This window comes from Ruditapes philippinarum, unplaced genomic scaffold (genome assembly GCF_026571515.1).
Source record: "Ruditapes philippinarum isolate M1 unplaced genomic scaffold, ASM2657151v2 ctg5289_1_1_1_1, whole genome shotgun sequence".
Taxonomy (NCBI): Eukaryota; Metazoa; Mollusca; class Bivalvia; order Venerida; family Veneridae; genus Ruditapes; species Ruditapes philippinarum.
In genome coordinates, this window is record NW_026853676.1 from 120,799 (window position 1) to 140,526 (window position 19,728).

The window sequence follows — 19,728 nt, forward strand, 5'->3', positions numbered from 1 at the left end:
CTGAGCAAAGCATTAGTGACATAAATTGTTTTCCAAAGGAAGAAAACACCCTTTCTTATGAAATCATTGATAAACATTGGTATTTCTCTTAATTGGATTAAATTGTTATGGTTTAATGTAAATCTATTTCATTTAAATTTCATTATTTTAAAGTTTGTCAACAAATACATCAACTTGTTTTCTTTGACCAATTGTTATTTATTGTAAATTTACATCAAGCAAAAAAAAATTTACAAACATTTTAAAGGCTAAAGACAAAGATACAAGTATGTGATTTACATTTGGTATTGGACAACATCCCCACTGGCCTGATGACAGTTTACAACATGTGTTACCAGATGGACATTCATGAGTTGAATCACACTGAACATTTCCTACTTCTTTAGCAGGTTGTTTCACAAACCAGTCTACTTGAATGTTGCCACGGTTACATTTTCCTGAAGAAACATCACAAGTTGTTCCACTTGGACAACAATGTACACCATCACTACAACATACAGCCTTAAAGAAAAGAAAATAAACTTCTTTTTACTAAACCAAATAAAGAAATATATATCAAACTATGTTAAATTTTATAAAACAAAGTGTCTTTCCAGTCTCACACCTAGATATAATCATTGAAATCAAGTCTTACATATCAGTGAAAATAATGAATACCACATAATAATAATTAAAACTGAAAGTAAATTATTTAAATGTTACTTTATTAACTGTCAGCATCATCAAATCGTTCTTGTTCTTTAAATACTGAGCAAAGCATTAGTGACATAAATTGTTTTCCAAAGGAAAAAAACGCCCTTTCTTATGAAATCATTGATAAACATTGGTGTTAGCATAAGTGACATAAATTGTTTTCCAAAGGAAAAAAACACCCTTTCTTATGAAATCCTTGATCAACATTGGCATTGTTCTTAATTGGATTAAATTGTTATGGTTTAATGTAAATCTATTTCATTTAAATTTCATTATTTTAAAGTTTGTCAACAAATACATCAACTTGTTTTCTTTGACCAATTGTTATTTATTGTAAATTTACATCAAGCAAAAAAATTACAAACATTTTAAAGGCTAAAGACAAAGATACAAGTATGTGATTTACATTTGGTATTGGACAACATCCCCACTGGCCTGATGACAGTTTACAACATGTGTTACCAGTTGGACATTCATGAGTTGAATCACACTGAACATTTCCTACTTCTTTAGCAGGTTGTTTCACAAACCAGTCTATCTGAGTGCCAGCCTGGTTACATTTTCCTGAAGAAACATCACAAGTTGTTCCACTTGGACAACAATGTACACCATCACTACAGCACACTGCCTGCAACGTAATATATTTTTGAATCAACATATTTAATTGTTTACAGTCAAAATGAAGTATTAACAAATTATAAAAAAACACCTCATAATTTTTACATTGAAAGAGCATAAAAAATATCATTAATTTTATGTATTTTGTAGAAATTTTTACATGATTATGCTGCCAAATTTCAATGAAAAATAAACAGTATGAAAAGTAATTGAATCCTTTCCCAACACAACCCGTACTCTCAATTTTACACTAGTTGTGTCTAAATTAAAGCTGTCAATAATTGTATAATATTTTCTTATCTATTTACATTTGGTAATGGACAACAACCCCACTGGCCTGATGACAGTTTACAACATGTGTTTTCAGATGGACATTCATGAGTTGAATCACACTGAACATTTCCAACTAGTATTGCAGGTTGTTTCACAAACCAGTCTAGATGAATGTTGCCACGGTCACATTTTCCTGAAGACGGATCACAAGTTGTTCCGCTGGGACAACAATGTTCATGATCACTGCAGCACACTGCCTGTAACATAATACTGTTTTGAATCAACATATTCAATTATTTGCCATCAAAAATTATAACTGAAGAAATGTGACAATGCAACGAAACCAGGCTTTTAATTATTACCACTGTTGTAGTTTTGTTGTCATTGAAATATACAAGCAATGTACAGTATAACTTTGTGCATCAAAACAATGACAATGACCCTATGGGGCTCAACCTTCAACTCTCACTTTTGCGCAAAACAGGCAGACAAATGCGATGAAGCAGTTCCGCTTGTACAATTGAAAAAACGATTTCAAGGTGCATATATTACCTATTTTGAGATTTTTTCCAAAGAGGGCTGTGATGATATTAAGCTTCATTCACACTGTCAAGATTTAGGTGATATGGCAGTTTTCCATCTTTAAAGGAGCATAAGCAAACACCTTAGTATAACTGGGCATTAAAATTGAAACGGATATTCAGATCTCTACCAAAGCACATGACAAAATATGATCATTCTTAACATTTGGAGCAAGCGAATACAAAATAGTAAAATGTAAATTTTACTAACATTTGGCAGTGGACAACATCCCCACTGGCCTGATGCCAGCTTACAACATGTGTTTTCAGATGGACATTCATGAGTTGAATCACACTGAACATTTCCTACTTCTTTAGCAGGTTGTTTCACAAACCAGTCTATCTGACTGCCAGCCTGGTTACATTTTCCTGAAGAAACATCACAAGTTGTTCCACTAGGACAACAATGTACACCATCACTACAACAGTCTGCCTAAAATAAAATGAAAATCTAACATTCAGATAATGTATTCAGAAATATATGAAAGCATTATTTCTTTTTATAAACATATTTTCAACACCATCACAAGAGACAATACACACAATTATTCGGATTTAACTCATTACAGTGCTGGAACAGTAACTCTAGAAGCTTGCATAAATAATGATGATCACAAAGTAGAAATAAATCCCTTTTTTGATGACTCTTACATTTTTCATTCATGATTGTTTATAATCAGTGTGAGATCAATAAGACTTCTTAAAGTACATTGGCGGGCAAAATGAAGAGATCTCAGCATTTATATCATTCAAGCGTCTTGTCTGATATATACCGGAATACCCAGGGGCAAGATAAATGTCAGTTTTGCAGAGGCCAGCATTAGGTACATGTCAAATATCTTAACTCTAGGCATTGTACTTTCACTAAAAATAAGACTAAAATGTTTTTTTCTTATATAAAACTACGGACGGGACACAAAATGAAAACTACTAAAAGACAGACGGACGACTGAAATTTTTTGGACGTATCAAAAGTAAGGCTGCATGAGAAATGCAAACTATTATTTTTTACACAAGTAACTTTAAGATTGACCCCAGTGACCCCTAACATCAAAAAGATTTAGAGACCTATTGAAGGTACTAAGTATTGAAGGATATCATTAAAGAAGTTCAATAATTAGGAGAAATTTAAGATAAATCCAACTTGCCAGAATAGGTCCTATTTCAAAGGAATAAAAAGGGAAATAGCTGGGGGGGGGGGGGGAATGGATGGCACAATCATTTAACTTAGCAATATCATGTACATTGTTCTTTGTGTGGAATTAAGTCATTTGTACAGATAGATATCTAAAACTTCCAACAATGATTTTCAAAGCTTAACAGATATATGAACACACCTCTGGTAGTGGACAGCATCCCCACTGCCCAGACGACAGCTTACAGCATGTGTTTTTTGTTGGGCATTCGTGGCTTTCATCACATTTCACAACTTTTAATACAATAGCTGGCTGTTTCTGCAACCATGGTACCCTTTCTAGTCCTTTTACACAATTGCCTGAACTAGGCTCACATTTACTGCCTTTAGGACAACAATGTAATTTATCTTCACAACATTCAGCCTATAAAAAGTCAAATTCAAATATATCAATTGAAGGGTTACTTTGTCATGAAACAATAAGAAGCAAAATTCATTCTATAATAATAATTATTGGAATAATATTCTTAATAATAGGTACAATAATAAGAGACATCATCAAAGGTGAGTCAAACTCCCACCTACTACCTTTATACTAAATAAGGACAATTAAGGTACAGGTTTGCTACTGTATCAATTTAACAAAGATTTTCAAGTTTTTTACCAGTTGTATTTTACAGCATTTGTTCAAGAAGGCAGTGACTAAATCAACCAGCTATATTCTATATTTGTGGCTTTGAAGGAGATTTTAAAAATTTCACTTAATATATATATTCTGTGCCTTGAAGAGGCTAAATAAAATCCCAGTGGCCATGATTTTAAAAAATGTCCAAGGTCAACAAGGTCATGCTTGATGAAAAATAATCAAGTACTCTAAGGTCATGCAATTTGAAAGCAATTTTTACCTATACTAACTATATAAAACTATGTGCCCATAGGGCAAGACCATTTTGATCCCAGGGGCCATGATTTAAATAAAACATGGCAGAGATGTATTATGTTATGCCTCAGGCAAAATTTTAATGTTCTAGGCCTTGCGGTTATAAAGATTTTTTTTTTTACTTTTATATCTATCATTATATTTTATATTCTATCTTTATATCAAACTATGTACCCCTGGGGAGAAGCCAATTTGATTCCAGGGACCATAATGAAACTTGGCAGATGTCTACTAGGTTATGCCTCACGGATATGCAAAATATCAAAGCTGTGGTGTCATAAAAAGTTATGAATTAAATACACTAACCATAGTTATATTTTCTCCAATACCTGAATTATTGTAATGATATTTTGGGCGATTTTCATTGCAACCAGATGTTAGAATTTTTTACAATAATAATTGACTAACCTCTGGTTTAGGGCAACATCCCCATTCGTTATTGACCATCTTACAACAAGTGTTACCAGTAGGACAGACATGTTTATCATCACAATTAACCGAGCCAATCAAAGACAGTCTTGCTGCGTTGACTGGTTCTAGTTTACTACTCAAGGACTGTGATTTAACTTTCTGTTTTGGTACTTTCTCAACCCAGTCTACAAATTCACCAGTTATCCCTTTGTTACAGCGACCATGTGCCACGTCACATGTGGTGTTTGTTGGGCAACAATGTACTTCATCTGAGCAGCAAACAGCCTACAAAGATGTATGTGATACATGTGATCAATTTTAGAATTAAAACAGCATGCCTCTATATTCATGTTTTTTTTTTTCATAAAAATTTTGAAATTTTTTTTAAAAGTAAAACATTGTAAACGGCACTTTAAATCCATGCTGTAACTCATTTACTGATCAAAATATCTACATGTAATTCTAAATTGTATACTAAGTACTGGTATTCAAATAATTAAACTTAACTAGGTTCTGAAATATTGTCAAAACAAAAGTGAAACAGACAAATGCATGTTAAGTGTGGGCCAATAAAAGTCTGTGATTGAAATGATATTGAAATGAAACATACTGTAGAATTTGGTAAATAATCGAAATAAGGTTAAAATTATTTTAGTGATACTTTTATGTGCCTATATTAAGTATGCACTTTATAATACTTAAGCCAAATTATATGCACATATAATTGATATGTGCTTATAGAAAGTCAACGAGCACATATTTTTGATATATCTTAAGAAACCCCAATGCTTACCTGTAATCAGAAAATAAAAGAAAAATACAAATATTTGCAGTTAACTACTTTCTTTGCTGCATATATATACATAATGTGAAGCAAAATAATAATATATTGAAAATATTGTATTGTCTTATAGATTGTTCAAGCATTGTTCAGCTGTATCTTTTAACCACAATAAACAGAGTATATATTTTTATTCTACCAGTACATCTCTAACACTGTGTGGCATGCCACATAAAACTGCATCTCAAGATTAATTCTTTATATAGAAGTGCATTATCAATTTAGATGAATCTATTGATAGAAATGTACTTAGCTATTCAGATGAATCTATTTATAGAACTGTATTTAGCTATTCAGATAAATCTATTTATAGAACTGTATTGAGCTTTTCAGATGAATCTATTTATAGAACTTATCTAGCTATTCAGATGAATCTATTTATAGAACTGTATTAAGCTTCAGACGAATCTATTTATAGAACAGTAATTACCTATTCAGATGAATGTTTTTATAGAACTGCATTTAGCTTTGCAGCTGATTCATAGAACTGTATTTAACCATGCATTTGAGTCTTAAGCAAGATAAATAATTTAATTACTCTTGGTCTGGACTGAGAGTTAGAATATCTTAAGTCCCAGGTCTGGAAAATTACACATTAATGTGCTGGGTTTTTTTTAAATTTCTTTGGGTTATTTACATACTGCAATGCTTCAGAGAAGTAGGTTGTTCAGGGTAGTGCATGTTCAATTGCAAAAGAGTTAATAATGCTAATTAAAATGCCTTTTAACAAAATATCACTTTTTAACAATAATATTGCTGGTTTATAAAAGATAACTTATAAACAAATATCAAAGATTTTTATCAATTCATACAAGTCCATTAGGTACAAAAGGTAAGTCTGAGAAAGGTAGGAAACTAAAGATTAAAGTGACATTTCTGTACTTTATACATGTATAATCTTTTGTTCTTTTTGAAACCAAACCACATGTGTGATGACATGATTTTAACAATACAATACATCTGATAAAAGCAGATAATATTTAATGTACACATCTCGACCCTAATATTGTAACCTACATAGTATTTATTATTTTGTTATCTATGAAAAATTGACAGACACATGGTCTTTATTTACATATTGATATGAAGGTCCTGTACTTTTGACCCTGTAATATCGTAAATTATCTATACAAAGGGTAAAGTTGTGTCAGATTGGCAAGTATTATCTATACAATTAGGTAGGGTTGTGTCTGTTTATGGGTGCAGTAACTGAAGTTTCAATGACCTACATTAGCTATAGGGCAACAGGAGTATCCCTCCCTCGACCTACAACATGTCTGTCCGTCCGCACACTGGTGCTCGCCGTCAGGACATATAACTGACTCAACCTTGGCTGAAGCTTCTGAAACATGTATCATTGATGCATGTTTTAATATGTATCTTAATGTAAAAAATTAAACTTATTATTCTGAATTTAACTTTTGTACCTATGGTATGTCACTGTTGACTAGATGTTGATACAAATGACATATTAACTTCCTGAAATGATTAAACTTGATAATTACTTATTATAACTTTTTTTTTTTTTTGGTTTTTACCTCTCACCAACACTGTAAAGGTCAAATGGGCGAATGAAGGAATGGAGGAAGACCTCAGGTGCCCCTCTGTGCATTAAATAAGGCACAAAAGGGCATCTGGGGAGAAATATCAAATTCGTAAGCTAGCTGGATAGCTTTCTCAAATGTAGAATCTGACGACGGCTTGTATAGCTCAAACTTACAAGCGATGTGAGGCAAGTGATTTCAAGTCAATGACCTTAACCACTCTGCCTAAGATGCCCCCATCTTAACTTTTAGCGGTCAGTTAAGTATGCAGGTGTTTTACCTAGAATCCTATATCTACAGATAGGAAATGACATTATTTCCTAGAAAGATAAGCTGAAAGTATAAAAGGTAAAACACCAAAAAACCCTACACCTATTTATAGGAAATTAAATACAATATGCTCTTCACATTGACATCGATTTAAAGTGATGAATGAATCATAATTATAGATATAAGTTATCTGAATGAATCAAATATTTTTGAACAATTGCTAGATTACATCTTCGAACCTAAAGGTATATAAAAGCTTTTTTTCTAAGAATACATATTTGTATGCATTTTTATTGCATTAAAAAATATTTTCATTAATTTTGTAAGGTTTTAAATTTTGGAAAGTTTTTTTTTTTTAGAATTTTGCAAAGATTATCAAACAGTTTGATATCTAAACTATTCATTTTGCATGGTTATCAATGTCATGCTAACTTCATGCTGAGAAACCAAACAGGGAGAAAGCCTAAAACCTTAATGATGAAAGCCAGTGCTAGTATGTTTAAACAATAAAGAGATAATACTCTTATATGAAAAATTAAAATTCTGTGAAATTTTCAGCCTGATTTGACACTTTTCATTTTTTATAATTTTTCCAAATGAATTGCAAAAACAGAGTGAGCCAATAATATGAAAGTTTGCACAAAATTTATTAGTCCATACCTACATCAAAAGTTAACACAAATATTCCCAGTCCTTATATATTACTAAAGTCCTTTAAAATGTAGCAATGAACTATTTGTAAATCAATTCAATAACTTAAAGGGACTCCACTAAGGTTTTTTGACTTGACATGACTGGAAATAATTTTTTGAGATAAATGTTCTATTTGATGTAGGTCTATACCAATAACTTGTGTGCAAATCAGGTTAACAATAGCACAGAAACACAATTATCAATTTATTTCTGAGTATATCTTTATTATCTTTTGCATATCTGTCTGTTTTAAGTGCCCAGCAGATCTATGTAAAAATTCAATTTTTTACAGGCTTTTGGACCTCAGTGGAGTTCTTTTAAAACATCTTTCTTGGAACAGAATAGGACACAAACAAGACTAAAATACAATATGATTTGGGTTATGAACACTGCATGCAAGTCATTCTTTTGATTGAAACCTAGAACAAACAAAGTGTGTAAAGTGTTAGTAAGGCTACAGATAGCATGCAAAGATACACGACACTTCACATAACCTACATGAGGTAAGGGACAACACGAATATCCTTCTGCAGACTTGCAACATGTCTGTCCATCTTCACACTGGTGCTCCCCATCTGGGCAAATAACTGATTCAACTTTAAATAGAGTTTTGTCTGAAATAATTATTAGCATTCATAAAATGAAATATAAGCACTGATATATAAGGGGTGAGTGAAGCGTTACAGTTGTATAAAAATGTTTACCACATGTTTGACCAAGGTGGTCTTACAAATTTTTAAGGAGTTATTTCTCTGTATTTCTCTCATACTTAATTTAACAACAACCTTCATGACAAAGTGTACAACGTATTATGCATCAATCAATGATATTCCCAACTCAAAGCCCCTTTGCATAACCATTGAAATGACCCCAGTTTTTACCCTTTGTATGTCCCTAAAATATTGGGGGATAAGGTCCTGACTCTTTTGCCAGCCCAATAAGTGGCATTATACCCTCGTGATAGGTCCAACACCATTGGAACTTTAATGGGGTTTGATAATCCGGAAAGTTAATTCACTGATGCATTATATAAATGATATATTATAAATTCATTAATAAACCACTGAGAGCTAATATCTAGAATAACGCAACTGCATATCGAAGGTTGAATGCAAAACTGTTGTCAGTCCTTCTTTATTTCATATAAGTTACTGCAGTTTCATGGTCAACCCTTGATATGTGAGTATACAGTCTGGACAACATAAATATCCAACCAGCTTTATTAGACTATTTACCATTTACCTCTTAATATAAGTATTCTGATAAAAATACCTTAACTCTCAGGTTGCTGGGGGGGTGGGGGATTCTACCCATGTGACCAGTGCAGACCTAGGTCAGCTGGCATATCTAGGACAATTGATCATGGTCTGCACTGTCCAATACAAACAATGCATTCAGTCAAATTGAATACAAATTTTGAAATACCATAAAACTCCTAATAAATGCCCCTCCCGTCTCCCGTAATAAAGCCAACCCCCCCCCCCACCCCTGCTTTTTTATAAGGTAAAAATCTACTCATCAGTGCAGAACTCCTAATTTTATTCAAATCCTTCAGAATCCATTTCATTTTATAGTATAAGTAAACACACACAAAAATGTATCATATGAACTTTAAAACCTTAGCACTTTTTAATGATATTACCAACACTTGCTTACACTAGATGTATATACAATTATTTTTGAATTAGGAAAATAAGTGTTGAAATAATAGTCCCCCATTTTAGAAAATGTTTAGCCCCTGGGGGTGTTTAATAGGAATTTTACGGTATTCCCTGAAACTAAAAATGGTTTTATTTAGATTGACAAAAGTCTGTTTAAGATATTAAAGCCTTCATTTAGCAAATTTAATCATTTAATAGCCAATAGTCCATTCCAAAAATTATAATGGCTCGAGTTACAATACTATTTCCACGGCTAATCTTACCTTTTACAGGCTGTTCTAGAGTTATCCCTGCTGTTTTCTCGTACCATGGTATAGCTACAACACCACTAATACAAGCTTGTCTGACCTGATCACACCTTGTACGTGTTGGGCAGCAATGCCTCTTGTCTGGACAACAGCTTGCCTGTTATTGAAAATATACTTTTCTTTTACATACATAGAAGATATTCAAGTTTTTTTTTTTATAAGATTTATAGGATTAATTTTAATCAAGTGGTATGAAAATAAATATTTCATGAGTGGCTGTAGCCATGAGTGAAATATGATAATTTTCATACCACAAGATGAAAATAAATCCTGTTTTTATAGAAAAAAAAACTTAAATTTTCTGTTTATTATATACATTTTTCATTTTGATATTACAATTTGAAAGACTTCCCTTTAAATTGTGTGTATTGGCTTAATTTAGAAGAAAGTAAGTCTGTGAAAATATGGAAAATATGTTTCACCGCAGTGAAAAAAAAATTTCTTACAGTGAAAATATTGAAAATGAAAATATGCATATTATTTCATCATTTTTCTCAATATTTCCCATTTTTGTTAAGGGTTTTAGGTTGATCGAAAATGTATCAAATTAGACGAGACAGTCCTTCATATATTAACATTGTTTTTTTACAGTATTTATTTTATGTCTTTGTGTAATTGATAAAGTTACATTGTAAAATTATTTTTCACTCGCAAGTGGGAACAGTCAGGGGTACATTTTTGACTGTCTAAATCCAAAGGAATCACTTATCTTTTATAAAATATCAAAGTTTCAAAAAAAGGACTGTAAAAATATTTCTCCCGTTTAAAATTGGTGCAATTTTAACAAAGCTCTAAAAAAAAATTTTAAACAAACCGAAAAAGTTCATAATCCCTTTTTTCCCTTTTTAACTGTGGGGAAACCTTAAGGGGGGGGGGCCCTCCTTGATTAATTTCAGGCAGGGGGCGGGGCATCTGAAGGGAACCCCAAAAGGTTCTTTCAGCTAGCTGGTTAGCTTTCTCACATGAAAATATCTAAAATCCTTGGACACAGGCTGGACACAATAGGTCACCATGAGCATGTTGTGCTCAGGTGAGCTAAAGAACATCAGGGAGCCCAAAATATTGTCTCAATATCATCTCAAAACTAACTCATAATCATACAAAATGTTCGACTAACACAAACAGAGAAATCTGACATAATCTAGATTTAACATGTTTTCAATGTTTTCCTCTGTAAAACAGAATCTAAAGTTGTTAAAAAAATAAAATTTTTATCATTAAATCTAATTGTAATAAATCCATTTTGGCCTAGGATTATATTCTTATTGATTATTTTTCCTACTATTTCCAAAGCAAAAGCTAAAAGGGGATTTTTAAAATCAAAACAAAAGATCATATTACCATTGGTAGTGGACAACAACCATATCCAAGAGGGCTCGTCTGACAGCATGTGTTTCCATCCGGACAGGCCGTCTTTTTATCTGGACAAACAACTACATTATCTGATACCTGTACAAATATACAGAAAATATGTTGTTATATACCAATACAAAACAAGCTTTATTAGATCTACTATCATCGAGGAAGGTAATAATTTTGTTTTCTGGTTAGGTTTTAAGTCACCCAGGCACTCTAGGACCACATTCCTTTCTAAGCCATTCTTACAAATGTCAGATGCATTGATAAAAATATCATAGTCTAATCACAATGGATAATGTATCTAATTACTACAAGGAAAATATTTTCATAATCAACATAATTTTTTCAATTTTTTTTTCAAAACAGGGAAATAAAATGTTTATAAATGACACATACTGGTATATCAAAGTATAAATTTCAATGATTTTAATTTGCACCATTTAATAACTTTGTTATAGATATTTCCCTTCTTTTCATATAAATCTTCCTTGTTTAATACTTGAAATAGGAGTATTTGATATATTAGTCAGCGTCGAAATATTTCAACAGTATTTAAATAACACTACATTAGGTAAAATTGATAATAAAAAACGCATTTTTTGTAATTCATTTCTTTTTAACAATACCATCTTGTTAATATTTAAATTTTAAACACGAAAATTTGTAACCCTTTTCCTTTTGGATAAACTATATTTAGTGTTTTTAAATTATTTTTAAAAAAGAAAGAAGTTTGCTGTGTCATTAATTTATTATAAAGTTTCTCGATAGGTTATAAGGGCCGTATATAAATGGTTGCTTGCAATATAAACAAGCCACTATGAAAACAACCCTTGCAATCTATATAGGGCCATATAACCTATCAAAAACTGCTAACAACCATTTATATAGGACCATATAACCTGTCTAAAATATTTGTAACTAAAAATATACATGTATGATGCAAAATTATGAAATAATTTATAATTTCAATCAACAAGACTTAAAAAATTTATGGGGTTTTTTGACAGTTTAATTTTTATTTTTACATAAAAAATTGTTTTGTATTACAGTTTTTATATTGGGCCCATTAACCTGTCAAAATCAGTTATATCAAAAAAATAATTAACTTATTTTTTAAGTTTTTTAACATTGGGTAAAAAATTTTTTTTTAGCATATTAAAGAATTGGGTTTTTTTAAGTAAATAAAAAATAAAACCCTTTAAAAAGAATGGGGTTTTTTTCCCCGCCTAAATTTTTTGCTAATTTAAATAAAAAGAATTTAAAGGGAAAGGTATTTTTCCTAAAAATTTGGGCCCCAAAATTTATATAAGAATTAAAGGGAGTATTTTTCCCTCAATGCTATATATAAGAATTAAAGGGGTTTTTTCCCCTCAATACTATATACAGTAAACTCCGCTTATAACGAACTCACTGAGACATTCAAAACCTGTTCCTTATATCCGGAGTTCCTTGTAAGCATATAGCGAATTAGTTCCTTGTATCAGGAGTTTTTATAGCGAACAGATTTTAATTTAAAAAACAATGATTGTTTACCTTTTGTCCCCCCATTTTTGAAAAGAGCATTTGTTAAGAAAAAAAAATATTAGTCATTTATTTATATTTTAACACAATCCCCGAAGGATTTTTTGGAATTTAAAAAATCATTCTTTTTCGTTTTTTTTTACTCCCTATCTAAATTTAAACAAAATATTTTTTTTTTCTAAACTCTTTTCTTTTTTTTCTGATAAGAAAAAACAAATTTTGATTTTTCCTTTTCCTTTTATATTGAAATCTTTTTTTAAAATTTAAAGGGTAAACTTTTATAATGTAAGTATAGATTTTTTTCTTAATCAAGGTTTACTTTGCATTTTGCAATGGTCATGCTTGCAAGAATGCATGATTATTTAAAAACCGTTATAAATTTTTAATTATTTACTCAAGAAAAAATTTTAAAGAAAATAAATAAAAAAACCTTTTATTATTGAGTGAAAAGAGCTCATGCTAAAAATATCCTAAATAGAAAAACTATACAAATTCATTTGAATAGATGTATTGAAGTGCATACAACGATAAAACGGTACATTCGCCCAATTTCAATCCCGTGCGTTGAAATGCGGGATCTATTTACGGATGGTATAGCCAATAATTTTTGGAGTTCGTTATAAAAGTGTAATTTTTCTGTACTATTAACTAAATTGGGACTAAGAAATGAGTTTCTTATAAGCAATAACTCCTTATAACATGTTCGCTATAACCATATATTTTATAATTAAATAAAGAAGGGCAAAATTCAGGCAAAAAAAAATTGTTCCCTATAACCGGAAGTTCGCTGTAAACCGTGAAGTTCGCTGTAACCGTGGTTCGAAGTTACTGTATAAGAATTAAAGGTAATATTTTCCCCAGGAATGCTATACTATAAGAATTAAGAAGGTATTTTTTCCCTCAATGCTATATATAAGAAATTAAAGAGGCAATTTTTTCCCCTTCAATGCTATATATAAGAATTAAAGAGGCCATTATTTTCCCTACAATGCTATTTATATAAAGAATTAAAGGGGTATTTCCCTCGATATATAAGAAATTAAAGAGGTATTTTTCCCTCCATTCAGAATGCTATATATAAGAATTAATGAGGTGTTTTTTCCCTCAAATGCTAACATGTATATATAAAGAAATTAAAGGAGCATTTTCCCCAATAAGAATTAAAGAGGCATTTTTCCCCTCAATTGCTATATATAAGAATTTAAAGGGGTATTTTCCCCTCCCATAATATAATAAGGACAATGAAAAGATATTTCCCTCAATATTATACAAGAATTAAGAGGTATTTTTCCCCTCAATGCTATAAGTATAAGAATTAAAGGGGTATTTTTCCCTCAATACTATATATAAGAATTAAAGAGGTATTTTTCCCTCAATCAGAATGCTATATATATAAGAATTAAAGAGGTATTTTTCCCTCAATGCTATATATAAGAATTAAAGAGGCATTTTTTTCCCTCAATGCTATATATAAGAATTAAAAAGGCATTTTTCCCTCAATGCTATATATAAGAATTAAAGGGGTATTTTTTCCCTATATACTATATATAAGAACTGACAATGCAAAATTTTTCCCTCCATGCTATATATAAGAATTAAAAGAGTATTTTTTTCCCTCAATGCTATATATAAGCCATTAAAGAAGTAATTTTTCCCTCAATGCTTTATACAAGAATTAAAGAGGTATTTTTCCCTCAATGATATATATAAGAATTAAAGAGGTATTTTTCCCCTCAATGCTATATATAAGAATTCAAGAGGCATTTTCCCTCAATGCTATTTATAAGAATTAAAGGGGTATTTTCCCTCAATACTATATATAAAAATTAAAGAGGTGTTTTTCCCTCAATGCTATATATAAGAATTAAAGAGGCATTTTCCCTCAATGCTATATATAAGAATTAAAGAGGCATTTTTCCCTCAATGCTATATATAAGAATTAAAGGGGTATTTTCCCCTCAATACTATATATAAGAACTGACAATGCAAAGATTTCCCTCAATGCTATATATAAGAATTAAAGAGGTATTTTCCCCTCAATGCTATATATAAGAATTAAATGGGGTATTTTTCCCTCAATACTATATATAAGAATTAAAGAGGTATTTTTCCCTCAATCAGAATGCTATATATAAGAATTAAAGAGGCATTTTCCCTCAATGCTATATATAAGAATTAAAGAGGCATTTTTCCCTCAATGCTATATATAAGAATTAAAGGGGTATTTTCCCCTCAATACTATATATAAGAACTGACAATGCAAAGATTTCCCTCAATGCTATATATAAGAATTAAAGAGGTATTTTCCCCTCAATGCTATATATAAGAATTAAAGGGGTATTTTTCCCTCAATACTATATATAAGAATTAAAGAGGTATTTTTCCCTCAATCAGAATGCTATATATAAGAATTAAAGAGGTATTTTTCCCTCAATGCTATATATAAGAATTAAAGAGGCATTTTTCCCTCAATGCTATATATAAGAATTAAAGAGGCATTTTTCCCTCAATGCTATATATAAGAATTAAAGGGGTATTTTCCCCTCAATACTATATATAAGAACTGACAATGCAAAGATTTCCCTCAATGCTATATATAAGAATTAAAGGAGTATTTTCCCTCAATGCTATATATAAGCATTAAAGATGTATTTTTCCCTCAATGCTTATATACCAAGAATTAAAGAGGTATTTTTCCCTCAATGATATATATAAGAATTAAAGAGGTATTTTTCCCTCAATGCTATATAATAAGAATTAAAGAGATATTTTTCCCTCAATGCTATATATAAGAATTAAAGAGGCATTTTTCCCTCAATGCTATATATAAGAATTAAAGAGGTATTTTTCCCTCAATGCTATATATAAGAATTAAAGAGGCATTTTTCCCTCAATGCTATATATAAGAATTAAAGAGGCATTTTTCCCTCAATGCTATTTATAAGAATTAAAGGGGTATTTTCCCTCAATACTATATATAAGAATTAAAGAGGTATTTTTCCCTCAATCAGAATGCTATATATAAGAATTAAAGAGGTGTTTTTCCCTCAATGCTATATATAAGAATTAAAGAGGCATTTTCCCTCACTGCTATATATAAGAATTAAAGAGGCATTATTCCCTCAATGCTATATATAAGAATTAAAGGGTATTTTCCCCTCAATACTATATATAAGAACTGACAATGCAAAGATTTCCCTCAATGCTATATATAAGAATTAAAGAGGTATTTTCCCCTCAATGCTATATATAAGAATTAAAGAGGTATTTTTCCCCTCAATGCTATATATAAGAATTAAAGGGGTATTTTCCCTCAATACTATATATAAGAATTAAAGAGGTATTTTTCCCTCAATCAGAATGCTATATATAAGAATTAAAGAGGCATTTTCCCTCAATGCTATATATAAGAATTAAAGAGGCATTTTTCCCTCAATGCTATATATAAGAATTAAAGGGGTATTTTCCCCTCAATACTATATATAAGAACTGACAATGCAAAGATTTCCCTCAATGCTATATATAAGAATTAAAGAGGTATTTTCCCCTCAATGCTATATATAAGAATTAAAGGGGTATTTTTCCCTCAATACTATATATAAGAATTAAAGAGGTATTTTTCCCTCAATCAGAATGCTATATATAAGAATTAAAGAGGTATTTTTCCCTCAATGCTATATATAAGAATTAAAGAGGCATTTTTCCCCTCAATGCTATATATAAGAATTAAAGAGGCATTTTTCCCTCAATGCTATATATAAGAATTAAAGGGGTATTTTTCCCTATATATAAGAACTGACAATGCAAAGATTTCCCTCAATGCTATATATAAGAATTAAAGGAGTATTTTTCCCTCAATGCTATATATAAGCATTAAAGACGTATTTTTCCCTCAATGCTTTATACAAGAATTAAAGAGGTATTTTTCCCTCAACGATATATATAAGAATTAAAGAGGTATTTTTCCCCTCAATGCTATATATAAGAATTAAAGAGATATTTTTCCCTCAATGCTATATTTAAGAATTAAAGAGATATTTTTCCCTCAATGCTATATTTAAGAATTAAAGAGATATTTTCCCCTCAATGCTATATATAAGAATTAAAGAGATATTTTTCCCTCAATGCTATATATAAGAATTAAAGAGATATTTTTCCCTCAATGCTAAGAACTGACCAAGTAATGATGAGAAATTTCTTTTTCAATGTTATACATTGTATATATAAGAATTGTCAAAGTAATGAAAAAAGGTATTTTACTTTCAATGGAAGGTCTTCAATTTTCCTGTGACTTGTGAAATAATGTCTTGGTTCACCGAAACCAAATCCTTTTACTGGCTGTGCTTTCTGTGAAAAAATATAATAATAAGAAAATTAACATTTGACATGCTTCAACCAAGGTAATTCAATACAAATTTTATTTAACATTTCAGGCTATCCATTCAACATTTACAGGTATTAATTTGCAGTTGTACAACAAACCCACTGCTCATTCAGTGTGAACTGAAAGTAATTTATAATAATAGTTTTAGGAACCTTACCAATTATTATTATATAATTATACATAATTTATTAATTATATGTAATTTTCTACACTTGTTCAAAATTTTAAGTACCTGTAGTATGCAAATGTTTGTCTATTAACAGCAAAATTAGGAAAATACTAAATCTGAATTTAACAAGGTAATCTTTGTAAACCAGACATGGTTGCATCAACTGTGTAAAAATAATTGGCCCCCTCAAAAAGGCAAAGAAAGAAGATCTGAGTCAGCATATTTTCAGTGGGTATGTAGATACTTATTGGAATTTGCGAACCAATTTTCTTTTGAAGGCCACATGCACTTAATTTTAACTTAATATGTATCAAAAGAGATTTTTTTCAATTCTATGCTTAATTCAGGGGAGACAAAATCAATTGTCTGTATTGCTCAGATTATCCCATATCATGATCTAAAAGGGATAGGGGACCATGTAACTGACCAATGAAAACCCCGAGATTTGAGACAGAGTTAAGCAAAAGGTTTTATTATCTCAAGGCAAGGTTTGATAGTGATCCATCCACTGGTTCATGCCCATAAAAATCAGCGAATTTGCACTAAGTACTTTTTTCACTTTTAGGGGAATGGTGGCAGAGCACATAGAGAGGGGAAAACTGTGTTGCAGATAGGACAAGGATGGAAATTCAGAAATGGATTTAACAGTCCATTTTTTAATCAAATTGTGAAACAATACCATTATCCTTTTTGGATTCCCACCCCAACTGAACCCCCTTCCCCCACCCCATTTTTTTTCTTTTGCAGGGAATCTTTTTTGTTAAGAAATAAGGGAAAATATTATTGATTTGGGAGGGGCCGAAATGGCCATTGAAAAAACATTGTGCTCAGATTACTTATAATCTAGTCAGTTACCTGTAAATGTTGCTCTATTTCTTCCTGTATAAGTTTGTTGGACTTGAAAAAAAGCTTCTGGGCAGAGACAACACCCACCATCAATGTAGCCAGCAGCAACCAGTTATATTCCTTCAACTACAATCAGGCAAAACTTATTAATTTATATCCTTACCTCTCTTACTGTGTAGCCCTGTATATCATAAATGGAACTTGTTCAATTTTTTTTCAATCTGGACAAAACCATTCAAATTTTAAGGGACAATTACAAAATATACCGTATTATTATTGAAAGACCATCGCATGTGCCAAAAGCAGCGGATTCTGAGATATTTTTTATCCTGCTCTTGTCTATATCATCAGCTGGATGAAGCCTTGCCGGATAAAGTTATCTATCTCCAGTCATGATCACGTCACATGATGACGTCACATGTTTAGCAGCAAAACAAAACTACATATAGATGCCATTTTATCTGGGCAAAGTAAGAATGAAACCATTTAATTATCCTAAAAACATGATTAAAAGCAGGATAAATCAAATACATGGTTGATGTCGGGATGGAGAATGTTTATCCGGTTCGCTCCGAAAGTGAATCTTGGCTCGCTAAAGCTCGCCAAGATACACTTTCTCACTCACCGGATAAACATTCTCCATCCCGACATCAACCATATATTTTCTATGTCCTGGGTAGAGCCTAGAGGGGAGATACTGTTCATACACAAAACAGCACATTTATTTCAATGCACAGTTCAATTAGCTTGTGACAGGTTTGAAACCAGGTGGATAGACATTCTTAGATTACAAGTCTGGCATGTAAACCCCCAGGCCCACACAGGTTTGCCACATTCAATTCAGTCTAAGATATTACATGCAAGTTTTGAATTCACAATGTAGCTCATTTTCAATTCCTATTTTTGTTGTTGTTTTTCTATAGTGATTATATAAACCACAAGATCTATGTTGCAGTTTGTAATTCTTTCGCCTTTTAAAACTAGTACGTGCTGAGTTGTTTTGAACATTACACTATTACAATAAATCATTGAATATCAATTCCCCACCCACATCTTCTTGCACTGACACTGTGCACAATACCGGTGTAGACTTTCTATTTAAAATCTACTAAATTACTTTTTATCACAAACTTTGCATAACAATAATGACAAGCAAATTTATTTTACAACATTACTATAGAAGTAAAATTATGATATATTTCTTTATATTCAATGATTACTTTACCTTGTAGTTTCGGTATTGCAGTCTAGCAGAACCGTCTTGTGTTAATACAAAGTGAAGTCATATGACTAAAAATGCTTGGTCACGTGAATCACGTGGACAACATGAGCTTGCAATTTGATTGGTTCTATATTTAAGTCTACTTTTGGTTTCGATTTCAATAATAGCTGAACACCACTAAATATTTTCCTGTTTAGGTCTGACGACTATTTCTATAATGCATAAATCTGGCTGGGATATAGCTAAAAATTAAGTAATT

The 19,728-nt window shown here is 31.0% G+C and overlaps 1 protein-coding gene across 1 annotated transcript in view; it reads right to left on the reverse strand.

The window, feature by feature from the left end:
* The window catches only part of LOC132737521 (multiple epidermal growth factor-like domains protein 6), a 40,320-nt gene extending 20,711 nt beyond the window's left edge, over positions 1-19,609 (reverse strand). The window contains 12 exon segments of the mRNA XM_060724819.1: positions 280-501; positions 1,100-1,321; positions 1,620-1,841; positions 2,377-2,598; positions 3,503-3,724; positions 4,649-4,936; positions 8,498-8,613; positions 9,924-10,065; positions 11,310-11,417; positions 17,109-17,195; positions 18,257-18,373; positions 19,473-19,609. Coding sequence (XP_060580802.1) covers positions 280-501; positions 1,100-1,321; positions 1,620-1,841; positions 2,377-2,598; positions 3,503-3,724; positions 4,649-4,936; positions 8,498-8,613; positions 9,924-10,065; positions 11,310-11,417; positions 17,109-17,195; positions 18,257-18,337 — 1,932 coding nt within the window. The 5' untranslated portion in view covers positions 18,338-18,373; positions 19,473-19,609.
* Positions 19,610-19,728: the final 119 nt, after the last annotated feature.